Below are 16427 nucleotides of genomic sequence, written 5' to 3' on the forward strand. Positions count from 1 at the left end.
CGATACAAGCTGCCAGCTCTGCCACCCTCACGGATTTCCGCGAGGGTTTTTTTTTTTTTTGCTTCTTTTGCTGCCGTAAAAACGAAGCTTGAAATGAGAAGGCAGAGCAGCTGGGAGCTGGGTTGTATCAAGGGGGGGGTTTGCCCGGGCCTGGCTGTGATGGCAGCGTGAAAAGCCAACTGCCCGCAGACTGAAACCCCTGGTGTGTCGCACTCGGTAGGTTCCCGCAGCGGTTAAGCACTCCGAAGATCCTTTCACATAGGTACCTACAGGGTATGTTTGTGCACACCCCCCACGTGCTCGCACATCAGGCTCGAGCACACAGCAACAAACGAAGCCGCCGAAGCCTGAGCCGAAACAAGACGAAGAATCCTGGCAGCCGTGCTCCCTGTCAGGACGGGGATGGATTTCCATTTTCGCAGCCCGTTTGATCTGATTAAGTGATCCCGGAGATCCGAGCTTTATCCTCAGCAGAACACAGAACGCAGCTGTCCCCCGGGCTGCTCAGGGTGCTGCGTGGCCACAGCACCGCGGGTGCGGGCGTTCTGCCTGCAGCCTCAGCCCTCCAGCTACGCAGGATTGCCCCTTTATTTTTTTATCTAGTTTGGTTTTTGAGATACGATCTTTTTATTTAGTTGCTCAGGGCGTATACGTCTGCTCTCTGCCCTGGCGTGCCCGAGCGTTTATTTTTCAGCGTACAGCCAAACACGAAGCGCACGCAGCGCAGGCAGGGCGGGGGCTGCAGACACGCCGAGAGCTGCGGACGTTAACTCGGAGCTTCCCCCCCGCCTGCTAAATGCTGCTCCTCTCCCTGGCTGCTTTCAGGTTACCCTGAAATGCTTTATCTGGGGAGGGAAAGCCACTGCGCGTGATGCTTGGAACAGGGGACAGGTAGCGAAAATCTGCTCTGACCGCACCTTTTTGCAGAAAGCAAGTCAGCTCTCTGCCCATCTCCCAAAAACCAAGCAGCCAGCACTGAGCTCAGCACCAGCGTTCCTCCTCTGGCTGCTCGGGGTGCTGCCCACGCCGCCGGCTGGGCTCGCAGCGCTGCTCCCCGTGCAGGGAGGAGCACGGAGCGCGTCTGCCCTGCCCTCGGCTCACTCCTTAAGCAGCGGCTGTGCTGTGTCACTGCCCTGCCACCAGTCCCCTGGTGTGCACGGGGCCGAGCACAACAGGTCCTGGTGCAGGATCCCCATTCCCCTGGGGCTCTGTCACCGTGCTCCTAAGCCGGGGCCGTGCCCTCCCTGGGGGATTTGGCAGGGACACCCTCTTCCCCTGAATGCATTTGCAGGAAAAGCAACGTCTATCGGTCGCTGCGGGCGGCAGCCCTGCGGGCAGCACGGCTTGCAGAGGGCCGGACCAGCAGCACGGCCTTCCTGACTGCTAACACGAGGCTTTTCTTTCTGTTTGGAACAGGAAAGACAGAGCTGGCCAAACAGACAGCCAAGTACATACATAAGGATGTCAAAAAGGTAAATCCCCTTCGCCGTGTTGCGTGCGGTTCATGGTGGGGCGCGCTGGGTCCCTGCTAGGGTCGCTCTCTGCAGCCCAGGGCGAGGTCTGTGCGTGTGGGCATCAGAGTTCAAGGTCACAGCCCGTGTCCCTGTCCGTGCCAATGCTATCTGGGATCATAAATGTCAAAATCAGTTCAACAACACCGCGTGTTCCCTCTTGGAGCTGCGCGGGGCGTTGACACCCCGCGTGGTGAACTCGCTTTCTGCCCGTGTTGCTAACAGCACCGCAAGTCATTAGCAGGATGATTTAACAGTCCAACCCGCGCGTCCCCGCGTGCCCCGTCTGTAGCACCCAGCACAGGCAGCGGAAACGGTGGAACCGACCCCGTGCCTTGGGTTCTTCGTGCCGAAGTGTTGGGGATTCCAGCACCAGGAGCAGTTCGTGGGCTTCAGCCTGCTATCCACGGGGCGGTTTGTGGTTCAGATGGGCTAAAGTGACCTTCTTGGGCAGGGGGCTGGTTCAGGGGTGCCCCCCTTTTCAAACGGCAGGCGCTGAAGGCTGCACTCCTCGGTTGACAGCTGAGCGTCCCCAGCCCCTGAGAAGCACCCAGTTCTTCCTCAAGGGGCTGATGAGAGCTGTGCAGAAGGGAACACGGGGAACCACGAGCAGAGCAGCTCCGTAAGCTGGTATTAGATTAATGCCTCTTGCCCACATCCTCCAGCCCAGAATGGACGCGGGAGAAAATGGCCTATGCAGAAGGAAGATCAAAAGTAAACCGGCGCTATAAAAGTGGCTGTTCTGGTTTCTTTTCCTCGTCCTTCTGTAATTGCCTTCCCGAAGCAATAAATCCTGGTTCCTGGGTCTCAGGCACCTCCAGCCACGACTCCCGCACCTGGAACTGGTCAATGCCCGGCCAGACATCAAACAGAAAAATCAGCTCAGCCCTACGTGCCGTGTTAATTCGATCGCACGCACAAATCGCGGTTTTATTGGCGATGAATCAGCTTGGCAGCCGGCGCTGTAACGAGGGGCCACGGGCCGTAAGGGGATGCAGCTCCTGGCAGGAGCCGCCTGATGAAGAAGGAAGAAGCCCTAACGGCCTCATTTCCCTCCGGACGGAGAGGTCGCGGTGTGATGACAGGCGCTGATGTCCCTACCCACCCTGCGCACATGGTGCCAGCGCTGGGACGGAGGAGCCGGGGCGCGGGCAGACCGCAGCAGGGTCGGAGCCTGGCGCATGCTGGTGATGGAGACGCGGTGTGCCTCGTGTCTGCGGCACCAGGAGGGTGGGAGAAGCTCAGATGGATCCGCAGGAAGGTGGTACCGATGGCTTTCTGGGCGCTGACCGCCTTGGGTGACTTCTGTGGGGCTTGGCTGGTGGGTAGCGTCAGGCTGGCCTGGTCGAGGTGCTCTCCGTGGGTGGATTTCCACCAAAAGCAGAACTCCTCCTAGGCTTGGTTTCTACAGGAGTTGGGGCAATGTTTTCTTTTGGTGAATTTGGTTTCGATTCCCTCTGATAAAAACCAAATCGATGGAAAGAGAGTGACAGAATACGCGGGTGGTTTTGAGCTCCAGTGGGTCTACGCTGCCTAAAGCGCCCCAAGCTCACACCACCAGCACCAAGTACCCCTGAGCCAGCGCGTGCTGCACGGCCACATCCTTCTGCACAATGCCTGGTCTGGGTGCCGGTGTCCTCCCACCTCCCTTCGCTCTCCCCAGGTCCCTCGCTGGCCTTGGAGGGCACCGTTGGAGCCTTGGGGGTGTCCGGCAGCACCGGGCGGCTGCGCGGGGTGGTCACAAACTGTGGAGCCCAGCAAGGGAACGGCTCAGAGCCACGGGGCAGTGGGGCGAGTGCTCGTGGTGGAAAGGTCTCCATGGGGCTGGTGGGAGGTCAAGCTGGCCTCCTCACTTCGGCACCCAGCTGCAAGCCCGGTGAATGCCTTGTCTGCAGTGACTAACCGGCTTTCCAGAGGCAAAAGGAAGCTGGCGTAGTGACCTGAGTTCTGTTCTTCTTGTGTTCTTCCTGGGCCTTGGTTCCAAAAAAAGGCTGAGCAGCAATAAAACCCGTGGCACACTGAGGAGCTACCTGAGTCCCGCTTTCAGCCCCAGCTCTGGCCACAGGCAGGGTGTTGCAGTGAGACTCAGCCCGGGACCGTCAGCCAGCAGCGGGAACAGATCCTGGCTGCCTTTGAGGAGCTGCCGCTATTTCCCCCTTCCTTCAGAGTTAGTCCCAGCCTTCGCACTGGGTTTTTCTGCAGCCCTTGGGAGCCACGGAGCGAACACAAGTGTGCTCGTGCGCGCAGCCACCCGCCTGCTTCTGGAGGAGCCTTCCAAATGTAATGAAACGTGGGGCACATGAATCAAAGCTCACTTCACCTGTTTATTTCTCTTCCAGGGTTTCATCAGGCTGGACATGTCGGAGTTCCAGGAGAGGCATGAGGTTAGTAAATGGCCCGTCTGTACTTCCAGGGGTTGCAGTTCTGAGTTTAATTGGTAATTCAAACAAATCGTGCCAATCCCGGCCTTCCCCGGCGGTTCATCACTGTCCTTGGCGGCGCTGAGCACCTCCCGCTGCCGCTGAGCACGGTCAGGGCTCCGGGCTGCCGGCTGCCCTGGGGGCCTGGCCGTGGCAGGGGGCAGCCGGGACCTTTTTTGAGTCACCTCGCTGAAAAACGGGCAGTTTGGTGTGCCGGAGGCAGGGGCAGGACGCACAGCAGTGGACACGCGGCAGTGAATCTGCAGTGAGCCAAGGAGGAGAAATAGCACAGGGAACTACGGACCAGAAGGGGATGTTTTATACATCAGCTGCTGGCTGCGGGCACAGACCGTGGCCGATCCCACCTGGCCTCCTTCAGGAGAGGTCCGTGTGTCCCCCCCGACCGTGCAAAAAGCAGCAACGTCCCAGCTGAGAGCGCATAAATCCGGTCTGTAATGAAATGGAAACGTAAAAGCCTTCGGTGGCAGCGTAGGTCCCTTGGACGGTGTTGGCGGTGCCCCTGGTGAGGCGCACCCAGAAGCACGGAGTAAGAAACCTGCCGAGGGTCAAGCCCTGAATCGGGGGAGCTGCTGCAGAGGAGGAGGAGGAGGAGGATGAGGAGGATGCACTGGCTGGGACCTGGGAAGATTGCGGTTACGATGGGGTCCTGTGCTGGAGGAGTGAAAAATGCCTGAAAAGAAAGCCATGCTGATGACTCTGCAAAGAAAGAGGAGCTGGGAGCGGCGGGGTAAATGCGAGACATAAAACACGCTGCCCTGACAAAGACAGGAGGCAGAGCAGAGGGAAGAAATGAAGTCGAGAATTGCAGCGAGAGCAATATAAATTTTTCAAGCAAACAAGGATCAGGAGGTCAGCCCAGGAGACGGCATCCTTTGAAGGAGCCTGGGGAGCCCCACGGAGCCACCGGCACTGCGGACCAAATGAAACGAATTAGCTGCCTCCAGCTAATTCCTGCCGGCGGGCTCCTGAGCCCCCCGGAGCCCCTCGCCTCTGCCCGAGAGCCCCTGGGAGAGGGCAGGGAGGCTGCAGCAGCGCACGGCTCCGCGTCCCGGGGGCGAGGGGACCGTGGCTGTCCCCGGGCGGCACGGCTGGGCCAAACGGAGCCGCCTCGAAGAGAGCAGGTCGGTGGCTGTGGGCACGGCTCTTGGGAAGCCGAGGTGAAGCTGCCGTGCCTCCTTTCGCCCTGCCAGCCCACCGAGCACCCCAAGGGGACGGTTGTGCCGGCACGGCGGCACCAAATTTTCACTGTTCTCCAACAATAAATGGGTCCCTGACAGGCCCACCACCAGGACAGGCAGGCGGTTCGTTTCACGGGGACCCGCCGCTGTTCTGGGGCTGCGGGATTTTGCTCCCAGAACTTCGTCGGCTGCCCAGGTGAGCAGCCTGCAGCTGGCTCCGCGTGTCCGGTGTCCGCCCGAGCTAACAAACCGACCGCTAATTGTGCTCTTCTCCCCTTGCTATGCTGAAAGGACCTCAGGTGCGCCCGCAGAGCGCATTGTCGCTTTTGCAGGAGCAGTTCAGGCGCCAGCAGTGTCCTTCCATCCTCTTTTTTAACCTCGTTTAGAAGTTGGGAAGTAACGGAGTTGGCCACGGGTGCAGGAAACGTACTTGCACTGTGGCTGCTTCCCAGGCTCTGGGAAAGCCACCTTCCCCTTGTGCTCCTTCCAGTCCTCTCTTAAAAACCCCAGGGGACATTGAGGTGGGTCCTTGGCAGCCTGGGGGTCGCTCAGACACCGCTTCGAAGAGCGCGCGGTGCTCCTGCAGGCTCCGGTGCTGAAGCCCCCGTGCGAGGCCGTTGCCCAGCAGATCGTGGCTCATGGAGCTGATCTGGGGATACCGGCGCGCGGTAGATGCCGCAAAGAACGCAGGGCTCGGTTTGTCTGCAGCAAAGAGCCGTGGCGGGGCGCTGAGCCGCCCTGCGTTCCCCAGGGCTGCTCCTGGCACGGATCCCCTCTCACGTGTCCCGTCCCTTCCTCCTAGGTCGCCAAGTTCATCGGCTCGCCGCCCGGCTACGTGGGCCACGAGGAGGGCGGGCAGCTCACCAAAAAGCTGAGGCAGTGCCCAAACGCCGTGGTGCTCTTCGACGAGGTTGACAAAGCCCACCCGGACGTCCTCACCATCATGCTGCAGCTGTTCGACGAGGTGAGGCTGTCGGGGAACGGCAGGACTGCGGGGCTTGGAAGGGTCCTCATGCGATCCTTGGGTCCAACCCCCCTGCGAAGCGGGTTCCCTGGAGGAAAGCTGGGGTCGGAGCTTGCACAGCGGCAGCGAGCGGGGCGAGGGACGGCTGCAGGAGAGGTCTGGGGCGGAACCAAAGCGCTCCAAACCAGCAGTCATTTCCAAAAAATGTGAGCCAGCCAGTCGGGCCGTGTTGGCGGCAGGAAGCTGGATCACGCTGAGGTCTCGTGGTGGAATAAATTACATCTTTAGGGAGAGAAAAAGCCAGCGCTGGGAGGGGCAGAAGCTCGAACAAGAAGCCCGGGACTTGTCCCGTGTCCCTGGGGAGGCACGGCAGCGAAGTCTGCGTCACGGGGGTGCCACTGAAACCCCCGGTGACAGCTCGGTGACGGCATAGGTGGGCAGCAGAGAGCAGCAGCACCAAGAGACACACGTGCCCTGAGGCTGCCCACCTCGCACGGGTGGCCTCTGCACGGGGGAAACCTGCCCCGAGCGCCCGGGCACGAGTCGGGTGCCGCCACCTCATCCGGAAAGCACGGCAGCCTGGGCACATAACGAGCCGTGCCTCGTTAATCACTGCTCTGGAGCTGGGGTTGGTTCCGGCGGCACGTGAGTCATCTCACCCCCTTCCTCCCTGCTGGTGACTCCCCCCGATGCTGCTGGCAGCAGCGGATCCCCGCCGAGGAAGGGCGCACAGGCGGTGACTGCGGAGTCCTTCGCTCTCTGCTGGTCTCTGGGGCTCTCCTTGCTCATCACCTGCGGCTTCCCTTGCACGAGCTGGTGGGAGCTGGGGACAAACGCGTGTCCCTGGAGCGAGCCTGGGACACCAGGGCACAAGGGGGGCTGCGCTGCACCTCCTGCTGCTCGCTGCATGCCAGTTTTTCCATTTATTTTTAAGGTCCCAGTCTGTCCTCGGAGGCGAACGGACTCCAGAGCGATGTGCTGGGAGGTTTTGGGGAGTTTTGTTTTTCTTTTAAGGATTAATAACACCATTTTTTCTTGCATAGATCATCGCAGCAGCAGCTAAATGTGAAATCAATTCCTGTACCATGCACTTGACAGGGCAATAACCCAAATGTTAATCTCAAGCACCCAACAAGGATTTGTGTCATTGTGCTGGATATCTGCTGCCGGAGACGTATCGAGGAAAGAAACTGCCTGGGGAGCTGCTTATTTTTTCCTTATTTTTCTCTCTCTTTTTACTTTATTAATCAAGAGAACTGGTGCTTTTGAAGGGTTCCTGCGCAGGTTTGGCGGGAGGAGCGCTGACCCCCCCGCACTCAGCGCTGCAGCAGCTCCCCGGGCGCACGGGGACTTCTGGGGGCTGTCCCAGGGGGATGCTCGCTGTCACCCATTGCTGCCCCAGCCGGATCCTCGCTTGGTTCTCTCCGTGGGCAGAGCCAAACACTGCTATTTCTGCAAGCTTCTTCTGGCTTTGCTTGCTTTAGCTTTTGCCCGTGATAGCCAGTAAATGCCAGTGCTTGCAGCAGCTCCCATCGCAGGCAGCCCAGCACCTTCCCGTGTCCTTGGGCGTCCCTCGGACAGCATCAGACCCAAATCTCCGGGGAGCAAGGGGGGCTGCGGTGTTCTGCAGCGTGCTTAGGAAACGTCCTGGGGCACCCACTGATGCTCGTGTTGATGCGGTGCCGTTGCAGGGCAGGCTGACAGACGGCAAGGGGAAGACCATCGACTGCAAGGATGCCATCTTCATCATGACCTCCAACGTGGCAAGCGACGAGATCGCGCAGCACGCCCTGCAGCTCAGGCAGGAGGCCGCGGAGATGAGCAAGAAAAGGATCGCAGAAAACTTAGGTACTGGTCCGTGCACGTCGTTCTCCAAAGCCCTGAAGAATCCAGCTCCTCCCTGTCGCTGCAGGTCCTGGATGGGGCTTTCTGGCCCTCCTCTCAGCCTTCCCCAGCCCGTGCTCTCTTCCCTTTATCTGCTTGTCCTTTTCTTTCTCTCGGGACCCTTCCCAAAGCTTCCTAGGAAATCCTGCGGCTCGTAGAGGTGCTCTCATTAACGAAGAGTAGTTCAGTTAATTCAGCTAGAGGTGGTGCGGACTGACTCAATACAAGTCACTTTGCCTTTTGGTGACAGCGCAGGTCCCGCACACGAGGGTCCTGAAGGAAATTTTCCCAAAGTAGGACACAGGAGGAGGATGGAGCAGGGTAAGGGCAGCCTCCGGCAGCCCTGCTGGAGGCACGGCGTCTCCGTGTACGCCCAGGCACTGATAACCCCGTAGCACCAGGAGGCCCCCGTAGCTCTCCGCTGCCCTACGGATGGACAAACAGCAGTGCCTGCACCGGGGGTCGCCCCCTCTGGCTCTAAAACAGGGTTTTGAACACAGACACCGGCACAGGCAGCACGGGGAAGCACCGTCACCAGTGGGTGCTGCCGTGCCGGTGCGTAACCAGGCAGTCACGCTGGCTGCATCCCTGTTCCCTCACCCGTTGGGCTCCCCCTTTCCCTCCGGGCACCCGGCAGCGTGTGCCCGCTCACATATCGGCGGGGTTCCTCTGCTCCCCCGTGGAAAAGCCCCAGAAGCCGTGGCGTGTGCTGCGGCCAGGAGCCACGGCTGTCTGCAGCAGCCCCGTGGACGGCGGGAAGAAATGCCGGGGTTTGGCATCGAGTGCATTTCTCAGCTTCTCTCTCTCTGTCTCTTCCTCTTTGCTTTGAGAAGTGGCTGCCAAAGCTGGCTTAATTCCGAATCTTTAAACTTCAATCAAACTAGGTAAAGGACAAAGCATGCCTGCGACTGAACTTTCAAGAATAACATTTTAAAATGCCAAGCACTTTCCTCCTAAATGAGGAAAGCATTGAATTTTAATTTCTGGAACCGTGCGACAGACAGCTGCAGTGAGTGAAAGGCAGCGAGAGAGCACAGCCAGAAAATGCATTTTGCTCAGAAGCCCGGCCTCAATCGAGTTTCGCAGAGCTCCTTGCGATTTGCCGAGGCCTTGGCTTGGAGGTGCTGCTGGCCACAGCGGCCGGGAGGTCAGCATAAGAGCCTGGGCAGATAAACGGAGACGGGGAAGGAGCTCTGCGCCGGCTGTGAGCCAGGGCAGCAAACGGAGCAGGTGGCAAACCTGAGCACCGCCCGTACTCGGGCTGCTCCGCCTGCCCCAGCTCCTCTTGCAGAGCCCCCGAGCGCGGGCAGAGCGCTCTGCCGAGTCCCGTCGGTGTCTCGGGGGAGTGGAAGGGGCCGAATCCTATAACCAAGGGCCCCCAGCTCCGTTTAGACCGAGTGGCCACCGTGCTGCTTGTCCTCCCCGTGCAGCACAGCGAACTCCCCGCCCAGGAGCACTGCAGCCCCCCAGAGCTTGTGTCCTGGGGGTGCTGCCCGCAGCAGGGGGTGAGCCGGGAGGGGTGCTGAGAGCCCCCCATCCTCCCGGGGGAAGGGGCAGGGGTGCTTTCAGGGTGCCTCCTGCGCCGCTGCTGGGAGTGCCACAGCTCCGCCAAGGCTGCGAATGTGGGGAAGGCTCTCGGCATCCAGCCTTCGGCGGGGTGTTTTTCCACTGCTTGGCGTCACAGCATCCTGTCCAGGGCACCTTTCCTGCGAGGGGTCTCCCCGTGGGCTTCCTTGTGTTAAGCAGCACACGGAGTTAAAAGCCTGAAGGTGTAGGAAGGAGCAAGGCAGGAAAGACAAAGAGAAACGTGGCTGGGGGGCCGCAGGAAGGCAAACCCTGCGCTGAAGCTGGCTGCAGGTGGAGCTGGATTAGAAGCAGGGCTGCCAGCCCCTGGCTCCATCTGCAGTCAGTGGAGGGAAGTAGTCCCAAAGCCCGAAGCACGCTTGTGCCCCAGGCTGAGCCTGGGGTTTGCTGCTTGCTGAGGGGACCGCGGGCTGTCCTCCGTGCCTGAAGAGCCGCCACAGCCTCCGCAGAACACCCCCGCATGGCCGAGTGCTCCGCGTGCCACATAAACCTGCGCCGGTTCCCAAGGCCCAGCCACGGTCCAGGGTTCCCGGAGGCCGACCGAGGACTCCTGGAACCTGAAATCTGCTGGCAGAGAGCTGCTGGGGTGTACGGCAGAGAGGGGAGGCAGGGCAGGAGCTCTGCTGCTGTTGGAGAGTATCCGTGAAATCACTGGTGAAGGGTGCCCAGAGCCAGCCAAGTCGGGGAATCGGGCGCAGGAGCACCCAGCAGACGTGGTTTGTGGCACGTGGGGGGAGATTGGGGGGCTGACCCTAGACCCTGCTGGGCCCCCACCTCGCCTTCCCGCACAGTCCCTGGCTCCTTGTTGCTTGGCTTTGCGTGTCCTTCCCTCCCCGCCCTCACCCACATCCTTGTGTCTTTCAGAGGACGTGCAGGTGACCGACAAGATAACCATCTCCAGGCAGTTCAAGGAGAAGGTGATCCGCCCCATCTTGAAGGTACGGGGGATGCGTCTCACGGTTCAGGTGTCCTGTTCAGCGTCTGCCCCTCGCCAGCTGCCTCCCAGATGTGAGATCAGTGACTCGAGGCGCTGAGGAGCAAGGTCAGGGCCTTGCCGAAACAGATACCCGCATCTCTCTGCGCCCTTTGTCCCTGCAGGCTCACTTCAGGCGGGATGAGTTCCTGGGGAGGATCAACGAGATCGTCTATTTTCTCCCTTTCTGCCACTCGGAGCTCATCCAGCTTGTCAACAAGGAGCTGAATTTTTGGGCCAAAAAGGTAAAATCCAGTCCGTTGCTCAGACACAACTGCTTCAGAGGTAACTTCTCCTTCACGAGCAGGAGGGATTCCTGTCCAAGCCTTCATCCTGCTGTCGTAGGAGGCGTTGGTGCCGCAGTAATCGTCTTCCAGTGGGCAGCAGGAGGGGACCCACGGCTCAGAGCCCTCGGGGCCGTGACTGCTGGGGCAGTGGGGGGCACCTCTTCCTCTGCTGGGGCACGGATGGGCTTCGGACTGCACTCAGAGACAGTCAAATGCCTAATCTGCCCCGGCACACAGAGCGCTCCAGGTGGCCAAATAGGAACTGGGGGTACCTTTGGAGCCTTCGGGCACCGACAGGGCTGAACTCGGCCGAGCTCGGGCACGGGGACACGCAGCACCCCGCCGTGCTGCCCGTGCTGTCCCAGCTGCTCGAGGAAAGGAATGGGGTGCTGGGGCTGCTTAATGTTTCCTCCTCCTCCTGTCCCTGCAGGCCAAGGCGAGGCACAACATCACCCTGCTTTGGGACAGGGAGGTCATGGACGTGCTGGCTGACGGCTACAACTTGCACTACGGCGCGCGGTCCATCAAGCACGAGGTAAGGAACCAGGACCGAGCAGGGCCCCCCGCTGGGTGCTGCGGAGGCCACAGGAGCAGGGGCAGCGCCCACGGCCTCCCCTCGCAGCCCTGCTCCCCGTGGGGAGCGCCAGGAGGCTGCGGCTTGTGTCTGTCCCACGGGAAGCGCGCCCGGAGGGCCCGCAGCCGGCACGCTGGTGGTCAGGGGGAGGACACAGCGCTGCCCGAGGGTGGGACGGAGAGCGGCACGGCTCCCCCGGGGATACGCCGGGGCTTTATGGGAGCTGCTTTTTCCTCCTTCAGGTTGAACGGCGCGTGGTGAACCAGCTAGCAGCTGCTTACGAGCAGGACCTGCTGCCGAGGGGCTGCACCCTGAGGATCACGGTGGAGGACTCAGACAAGCAGCTGCTGAAAACCAAAGACAGCTCCGCCCCCGGCGCGGAGAAAACAAAGATGCCAACCCTGCGGTTGGAGATAGTGGAGAAAGACAGCAAATCCCGAAAACTGGACATCCAGGCACCTCTGAACCCAGAAAACATCACCTACTTCCTCTAGGCAGCGGCAGCACTCCTGGAGCACGCTCCTCCTGAGCAGCCGCCCGCGGGACGCCGCCGGCCGTGCCGGTGGGCAATAAAATACCGAGACGTGTGACGTGGCCGCGTCAGTGAGGGCAGGCGTCCGTCCGAGCCGTTGGGCTCTGGGTGGGCACAGAGGGCTCTGGCCGTGGGCTGGCGAGGCGCCGTGCTGCCACGGGGGGACACGCGGGTGGAGGGCGGGGGGATTTCACCGCAGAAACGGCGTAAGGGAGAAGGTGCTGGGGCTACTTCAGGCGTGGGCAAGCAGGTTTCAGACCGTACAGGTGCTGGTAGGGCTCGTCGCTGCCTGAAGATGGGAATTGCTGCAGGGACTGGGTTTGCTGGGCTCGGACTGGTGCTGCACGGGGGTAGGCCGGGGGCTGAGTGTGTGACAGCTTCCATTGAAAAGCCACCAGGCGCTCTGTACCTCGCCTGCTTCTCGTTATTTATTGCAATAAACGCGGCGTGCACACGCGATGCTCTGCTTCTCACGCAGGCTGGGAGCAGGGTGGGGACTGCCCCTTAATAGGATCGAGGAGGGCGAGACCCAGCCCTGGGGGACTCCTGCAGCCCCTGCTCGCCTCCGGGAAGCACCAGGAGCACCACGAGGAGCACCACCAGCACGTTTCCTCTGCCAGCCCCAGCCCGGCCGGGTGGCGTCCCAGCAGAACCCTCGCCCAGCACAGCCCCCTCGCTGCCGCTGACCCATCGTCCCTGCTCAGAGCTGCTCCCTGGACAGAGTGAATTTCCCGGGGCTAACACCGATGTCCAAGTTGTCCTTGGTGTCAGCTCGAGGCAAAGGTCCCTGTCCGGGCACACGGAGCGTTGCAGTGGCTCTGACCGGGTTTTCCTGCCTGATTCTAGCGCAGTGGATGTCCCTGCAAGGCTGCTGAGGCAGGTGGGGGGGTTGTGGGGGGAAAATCACCTCTGCTCCTTCATCCTTCCCCAGGCACCCACCTCAGGCTCTTGGGGTGGTGTGGCACGAGCAATCGGCACGTTTGCCTTCCTCACCAACCTCGGTGACAGGTCCACTGCGGGACCACGCGCCTTGGTTCTGGACACGTGTCCTCTCCTGGGGACACGGCCGGTGCCACGTCCCTGGGGACGAGGTCCTGGGTGGGTGGGCGTGGGGGGGAGGCACGCGGGGCCCTCCCCACAGCCTCGGTCACTGCTCGGCCACGCCGCTGTCACCCCCCGGGGAGAGGAGCCCTGTGCCACCGAGGTCACAGCGCTTCCCCGACCACGTCGCGGCGGATTACCCCGCCGATCGGTGACGTACCACAGGCGCGTTACGAAGGGTAGGAAATTAAATACGCACGGAAATCAAACAAAATTGCCCGGCGGAATTAATAAGTCACAGTCCCTGGGGCACGGGGACAGTGACGGATCGGCCGTGGCAGAGCACCGCGCTTGCCGGGGACGGCGCACCCGGCCGAGGCGCACCCACACCCACCCTGCTCCAGCTGTGCCGCGGGTCTGGGGAGGCCACTTGCTGTCCTGCGAGGCCCCCAGTGTGTCGGGTGTCCCCTTCCCAGCTCCATGCAGCGCTGGCAGGGTCACAGCCCCGGCCCTTTGTGGGTGCAGGAGTCCCCAGACGGCCCCGGGGTGCACCGGGAGCAGTGCGTGGGGCTGCTGGAAGGGCTCATCCCGGTGAGGCACCCAAGTTCTCGGGGCTGAGCTGCCGAGGCAGACGCCAGGACCAGGATACCGCCTGTCCTTGACACGTTTTGTCCCTGGCACGCATTTTTCCAGGGGCTGCAGGAAGTTTTAAGGGGCTGCTGTGACCCCTGAGGCTGCTGGGGACAGCCGACCACATGAGGTGTGTGCCCAAAGGGACAGGGCTGCGACAAACGGCTCCAGTCCTGGGAGCACCGGGGCTGGGAAAAGGGGGGGAAGCTCTGAAACAGAGCTGCCAGGGTGCAAACCAGAGCTGGGGGGGACTGGGGAGGCGTGGGGATGGCATGGGGTGGGCGTAGCACCCAGTAGCAGGACTGCACAGCCAGAAGCCACCAGCGTTCCTGGATTTGTCCCTTTATTTACTGCCATGGAAGGCACTGTCACAGTCTCCCCAGAAATCCCTCCAGAGACTCGCACGGACTGCATTTTCCTGGAGGACCTGGAGCAGGCATTGCCAACGGTCCCGTCCTGCACCCAAGCACCAAAAAGCAATGACGCTGCCCAGGGCCGCTGCAGAAGTGCCCGGAGCAAAGCTCAGCACCCTGGCTGTGGACGAAATGCAGGTTTGGGAATGAGCACGGGCCATCAGGAGGGCAGAGCCCCCCGCTGCCGGTGCTGTGCGCGCTCTGCGTTGCGCTGCAATGCGTGGGGATCGGGCTGGGTGGGGAAAGAAGGGTCTCTGGCAGCAGGCTGGGGTCTTGGTGAGCCTCTTGCGGTGACAGAGAGGACAGTAGGAGGTCCTTCGTGTTTGCCTTCACCTGAAAGGGTCTCCCCACGTGGCACACAGAGACCGAGGGGCTCTCGGCCCGAGAGGGAGAGCAGGAGCAGGAGCATCACAGGTCACAGAATCGTCTCGGTCAGAAAAGACCTTCAAGATAAATCAACCATCGACCTGACCTCACCAAACCACGGCGCTTCCTGGCTCCAGCCCAGCAATGGAGCGCTGGAGCTGCAGGCGTGTGGTCCCGCGGGGCAGAGCCGGCCGTGCAGGGGCGTGCGTGGGTGTGCAGGGACATGCGTGGGTGTGCACAGCCGCACGACACCGGGGACAACCCAGGGGTAAGGGCGCGATTCCCACTGTGTGTCTCCAGGGGCCAGCTCCCCCGCACCCAGCCCAGGCAGCGCGGGCACCCACCCAAACCACAACGGGGCCCCCATGGGACCCCTGCAACCAGCGGGAACGGGACCAGCCCCAGCCTTGGGCTCCTGGCTGCAATATGGGGAGCTGTGGGCCAGGCGTGCTCTGCTGTGCCACGCTGCGTTGTGCCATGCTGTGCTGTGCCGTGCTGAACCATGTCCCGCTGTGCTGTGGCATTGTGTCAGATCAATTCCGTGACACCGCCATACCACGTTCTGCCATGCCATGCCGTGCTGTGCCACACGGTGCTGTGCCGCGTCACGTTGTGCTGTGCCGTCCTGTGCCATGCCATCCTGCTCCATGCTGTGTCATGCTGCGCCGTGCCACGCTGCACCATGCTGTGCCAGCCTGCACCACACTGTGCCACACCATGTCACAGCGTGTCATACCGTGCTGTGCCATGTCGTGCTGTGCCATGCTGCACCTTGCTGTGCCGTGCCATGCTGCACCAGCACCCCAGGGAGTGGAGCACCGAAGGCCCCGTCAAGCTGGAGCATCACCGGCCCAGGCTGTGCTGGGGAGGTGAGCGGGGCCCTCCCCGATTGTTTTATTTGTTTTTAATTGTGTTTGAGGAGAGGAGCTGGCGTGCCTCTAAGCAAACAGCAGAGGGTTAAAGGGCTCCCTGTGACAGATCAAATAAATGTGCCATTGCAGCCGGTCCCAGAAACAATAAAACCAAGGCAGGATCTGGAGGGGAGAAACATCAGGCTGTGACGGGAGAAATTCAATTACTGCCAGCCTTCAGCCCCGTGCCGGGCTCCTAATTCGATTAGGGGCAGGCGAGCTCCAGCGCGCGGAGGGGCCTCGGCGCGGCCCCGAGTCGGGGCTTTGTCACGGGGAACAAAGCAGCGGTGGCCGGGGGCCCGCGGCACTGCGGCCGGGCGAGCGCAGCACCGGGCGAGCAGCCCCGAATTGCAGCCCCGGCTTAGGAACGGGAACCACGGGGCCCACGGTGCTCACGGTGCGCCCAGCCGGCCGTGGGATGCCGGCTGCCGGCACGCACCAGCACCGCTGTCCTCGCTCGGGCACCGCTGCCGGCGAGGGCGAGGGCATGGCACGAGGTCTCCTCCCCGCTGCCCACCCCGCAGCAGCTGCAGCTCCTGCACCCAGCGCCGTGCTGAGCTCTCGGTGCAGCTCCGGTGTTACCGCGGCCCCACCGCAGCGCAGCCGGGGCCGGCACCGAGGGAGCAGCGGGGGCCGGGAGGGCCGGGGAGGCCGTGCTGGGTGTTGCAGTGGGACGCTTCCCAGAGCACGGGCTGCGCCCTGGTGAACAGCATGGGCAAAGCTGGTGCTCGAGCGCTGCGGGAGACCCCGTGAGGCCCTGCAGTGCCTCCTGTTACACAAGGTCCCCAGTTCCTGCATGCTGACAGCAGGAAGAATGGGCACAGTGCTCTGGTGCCGTGCATCCCGCAGAGCCCAGCCAGGCTGGGGGCACAGGGAGCCCCCATCCGTGCTGCGGGACCCCCTGCCCACCTTCCCGGGCCAGGCTGACCCCTCCACCCACCCAGACCCCTCTGACGTGCCCAGCCCACCCCGTGCATTGCCACGCGTGTCGGGGTGGGGGTGCTCAGCATGGCACTGGGTACATCACCCCCCGGGGCAGCCCCGGCTGCCGGCACCAATTCTCCATGCGCCAACATCAGGTCGCCCACATCCCCCCCCCCAGCTCCCACGGCCAGGCCCGAGCTCTGGGCTCACCAGG

The 16427-nt window shown here is 62.0% G+C and overlaps 1 protein-coding gene across 1 annotated transcript in view; it reads left to right on the plus strand.

The window, feature by feature from the left end:
* Positions 1 to 12387, plus strand: part of CLPB (caseinolytic mitochondrial matrix peptidase chaperone subunit B) — an 88855-nt gene extending 76468 nt beyond the window's left edge. Inside the window, exons 10-18 of the mRNA XM_035339697.1 lie at positions 1417 to 1472; positions 3851 to 3895; positions 5933 to 6094; positions 7786 to 7942; positions 10427 to 10500; positions 10661 to 10780; positions 11253 to 11357; positions 11639 to 11890; positions 11938 to 12387. Of these exons, the coding sequence (XP_035195588.1) occupies positions 1417 to 1472; positions 3851 to 3895; positions 5933 to 6094; positions 7786 to 7942; positions 10427 to 10500; positions 10661 to 10780; positions 11253 to 11357; positions 11639 to 11890 (971 nt within the window). The 3' untranslated portion in view covers positions 11938 to 12387. The remainder of the gene's footprint in view (positions 1 to 1416; positions 1473 to 3850; positions 3896 to 5932; positions 6095 to 7785; positions 7943 to 10426; positions 10501 to 10660; positions 10781 to 11252; positions 11358 to 11638; positions 11891 to 11937) is intronic.
* The last annotated feature ends 4040 nt before the right edge of the window (positions 12388 to 16427 follow it).

The sequence above is a fragment of the Oxyura jamaicensis genome, chromosome 1 (assembly GCF_011077185.1).
Source record: "Oxyura jamaicensis isolate SHBP4307 breed ruddy duck chromosome 1, BPBGC_Ojam_1.0, whole genome shotgun sequence".
Classification (NCBI taxonomy): domain Eukaryota; kingdom Metazoa; phylum Chordata; class Aves; order Anseriformes; family Anatidae; genus Oxyura; species Oxyura jamaicensis.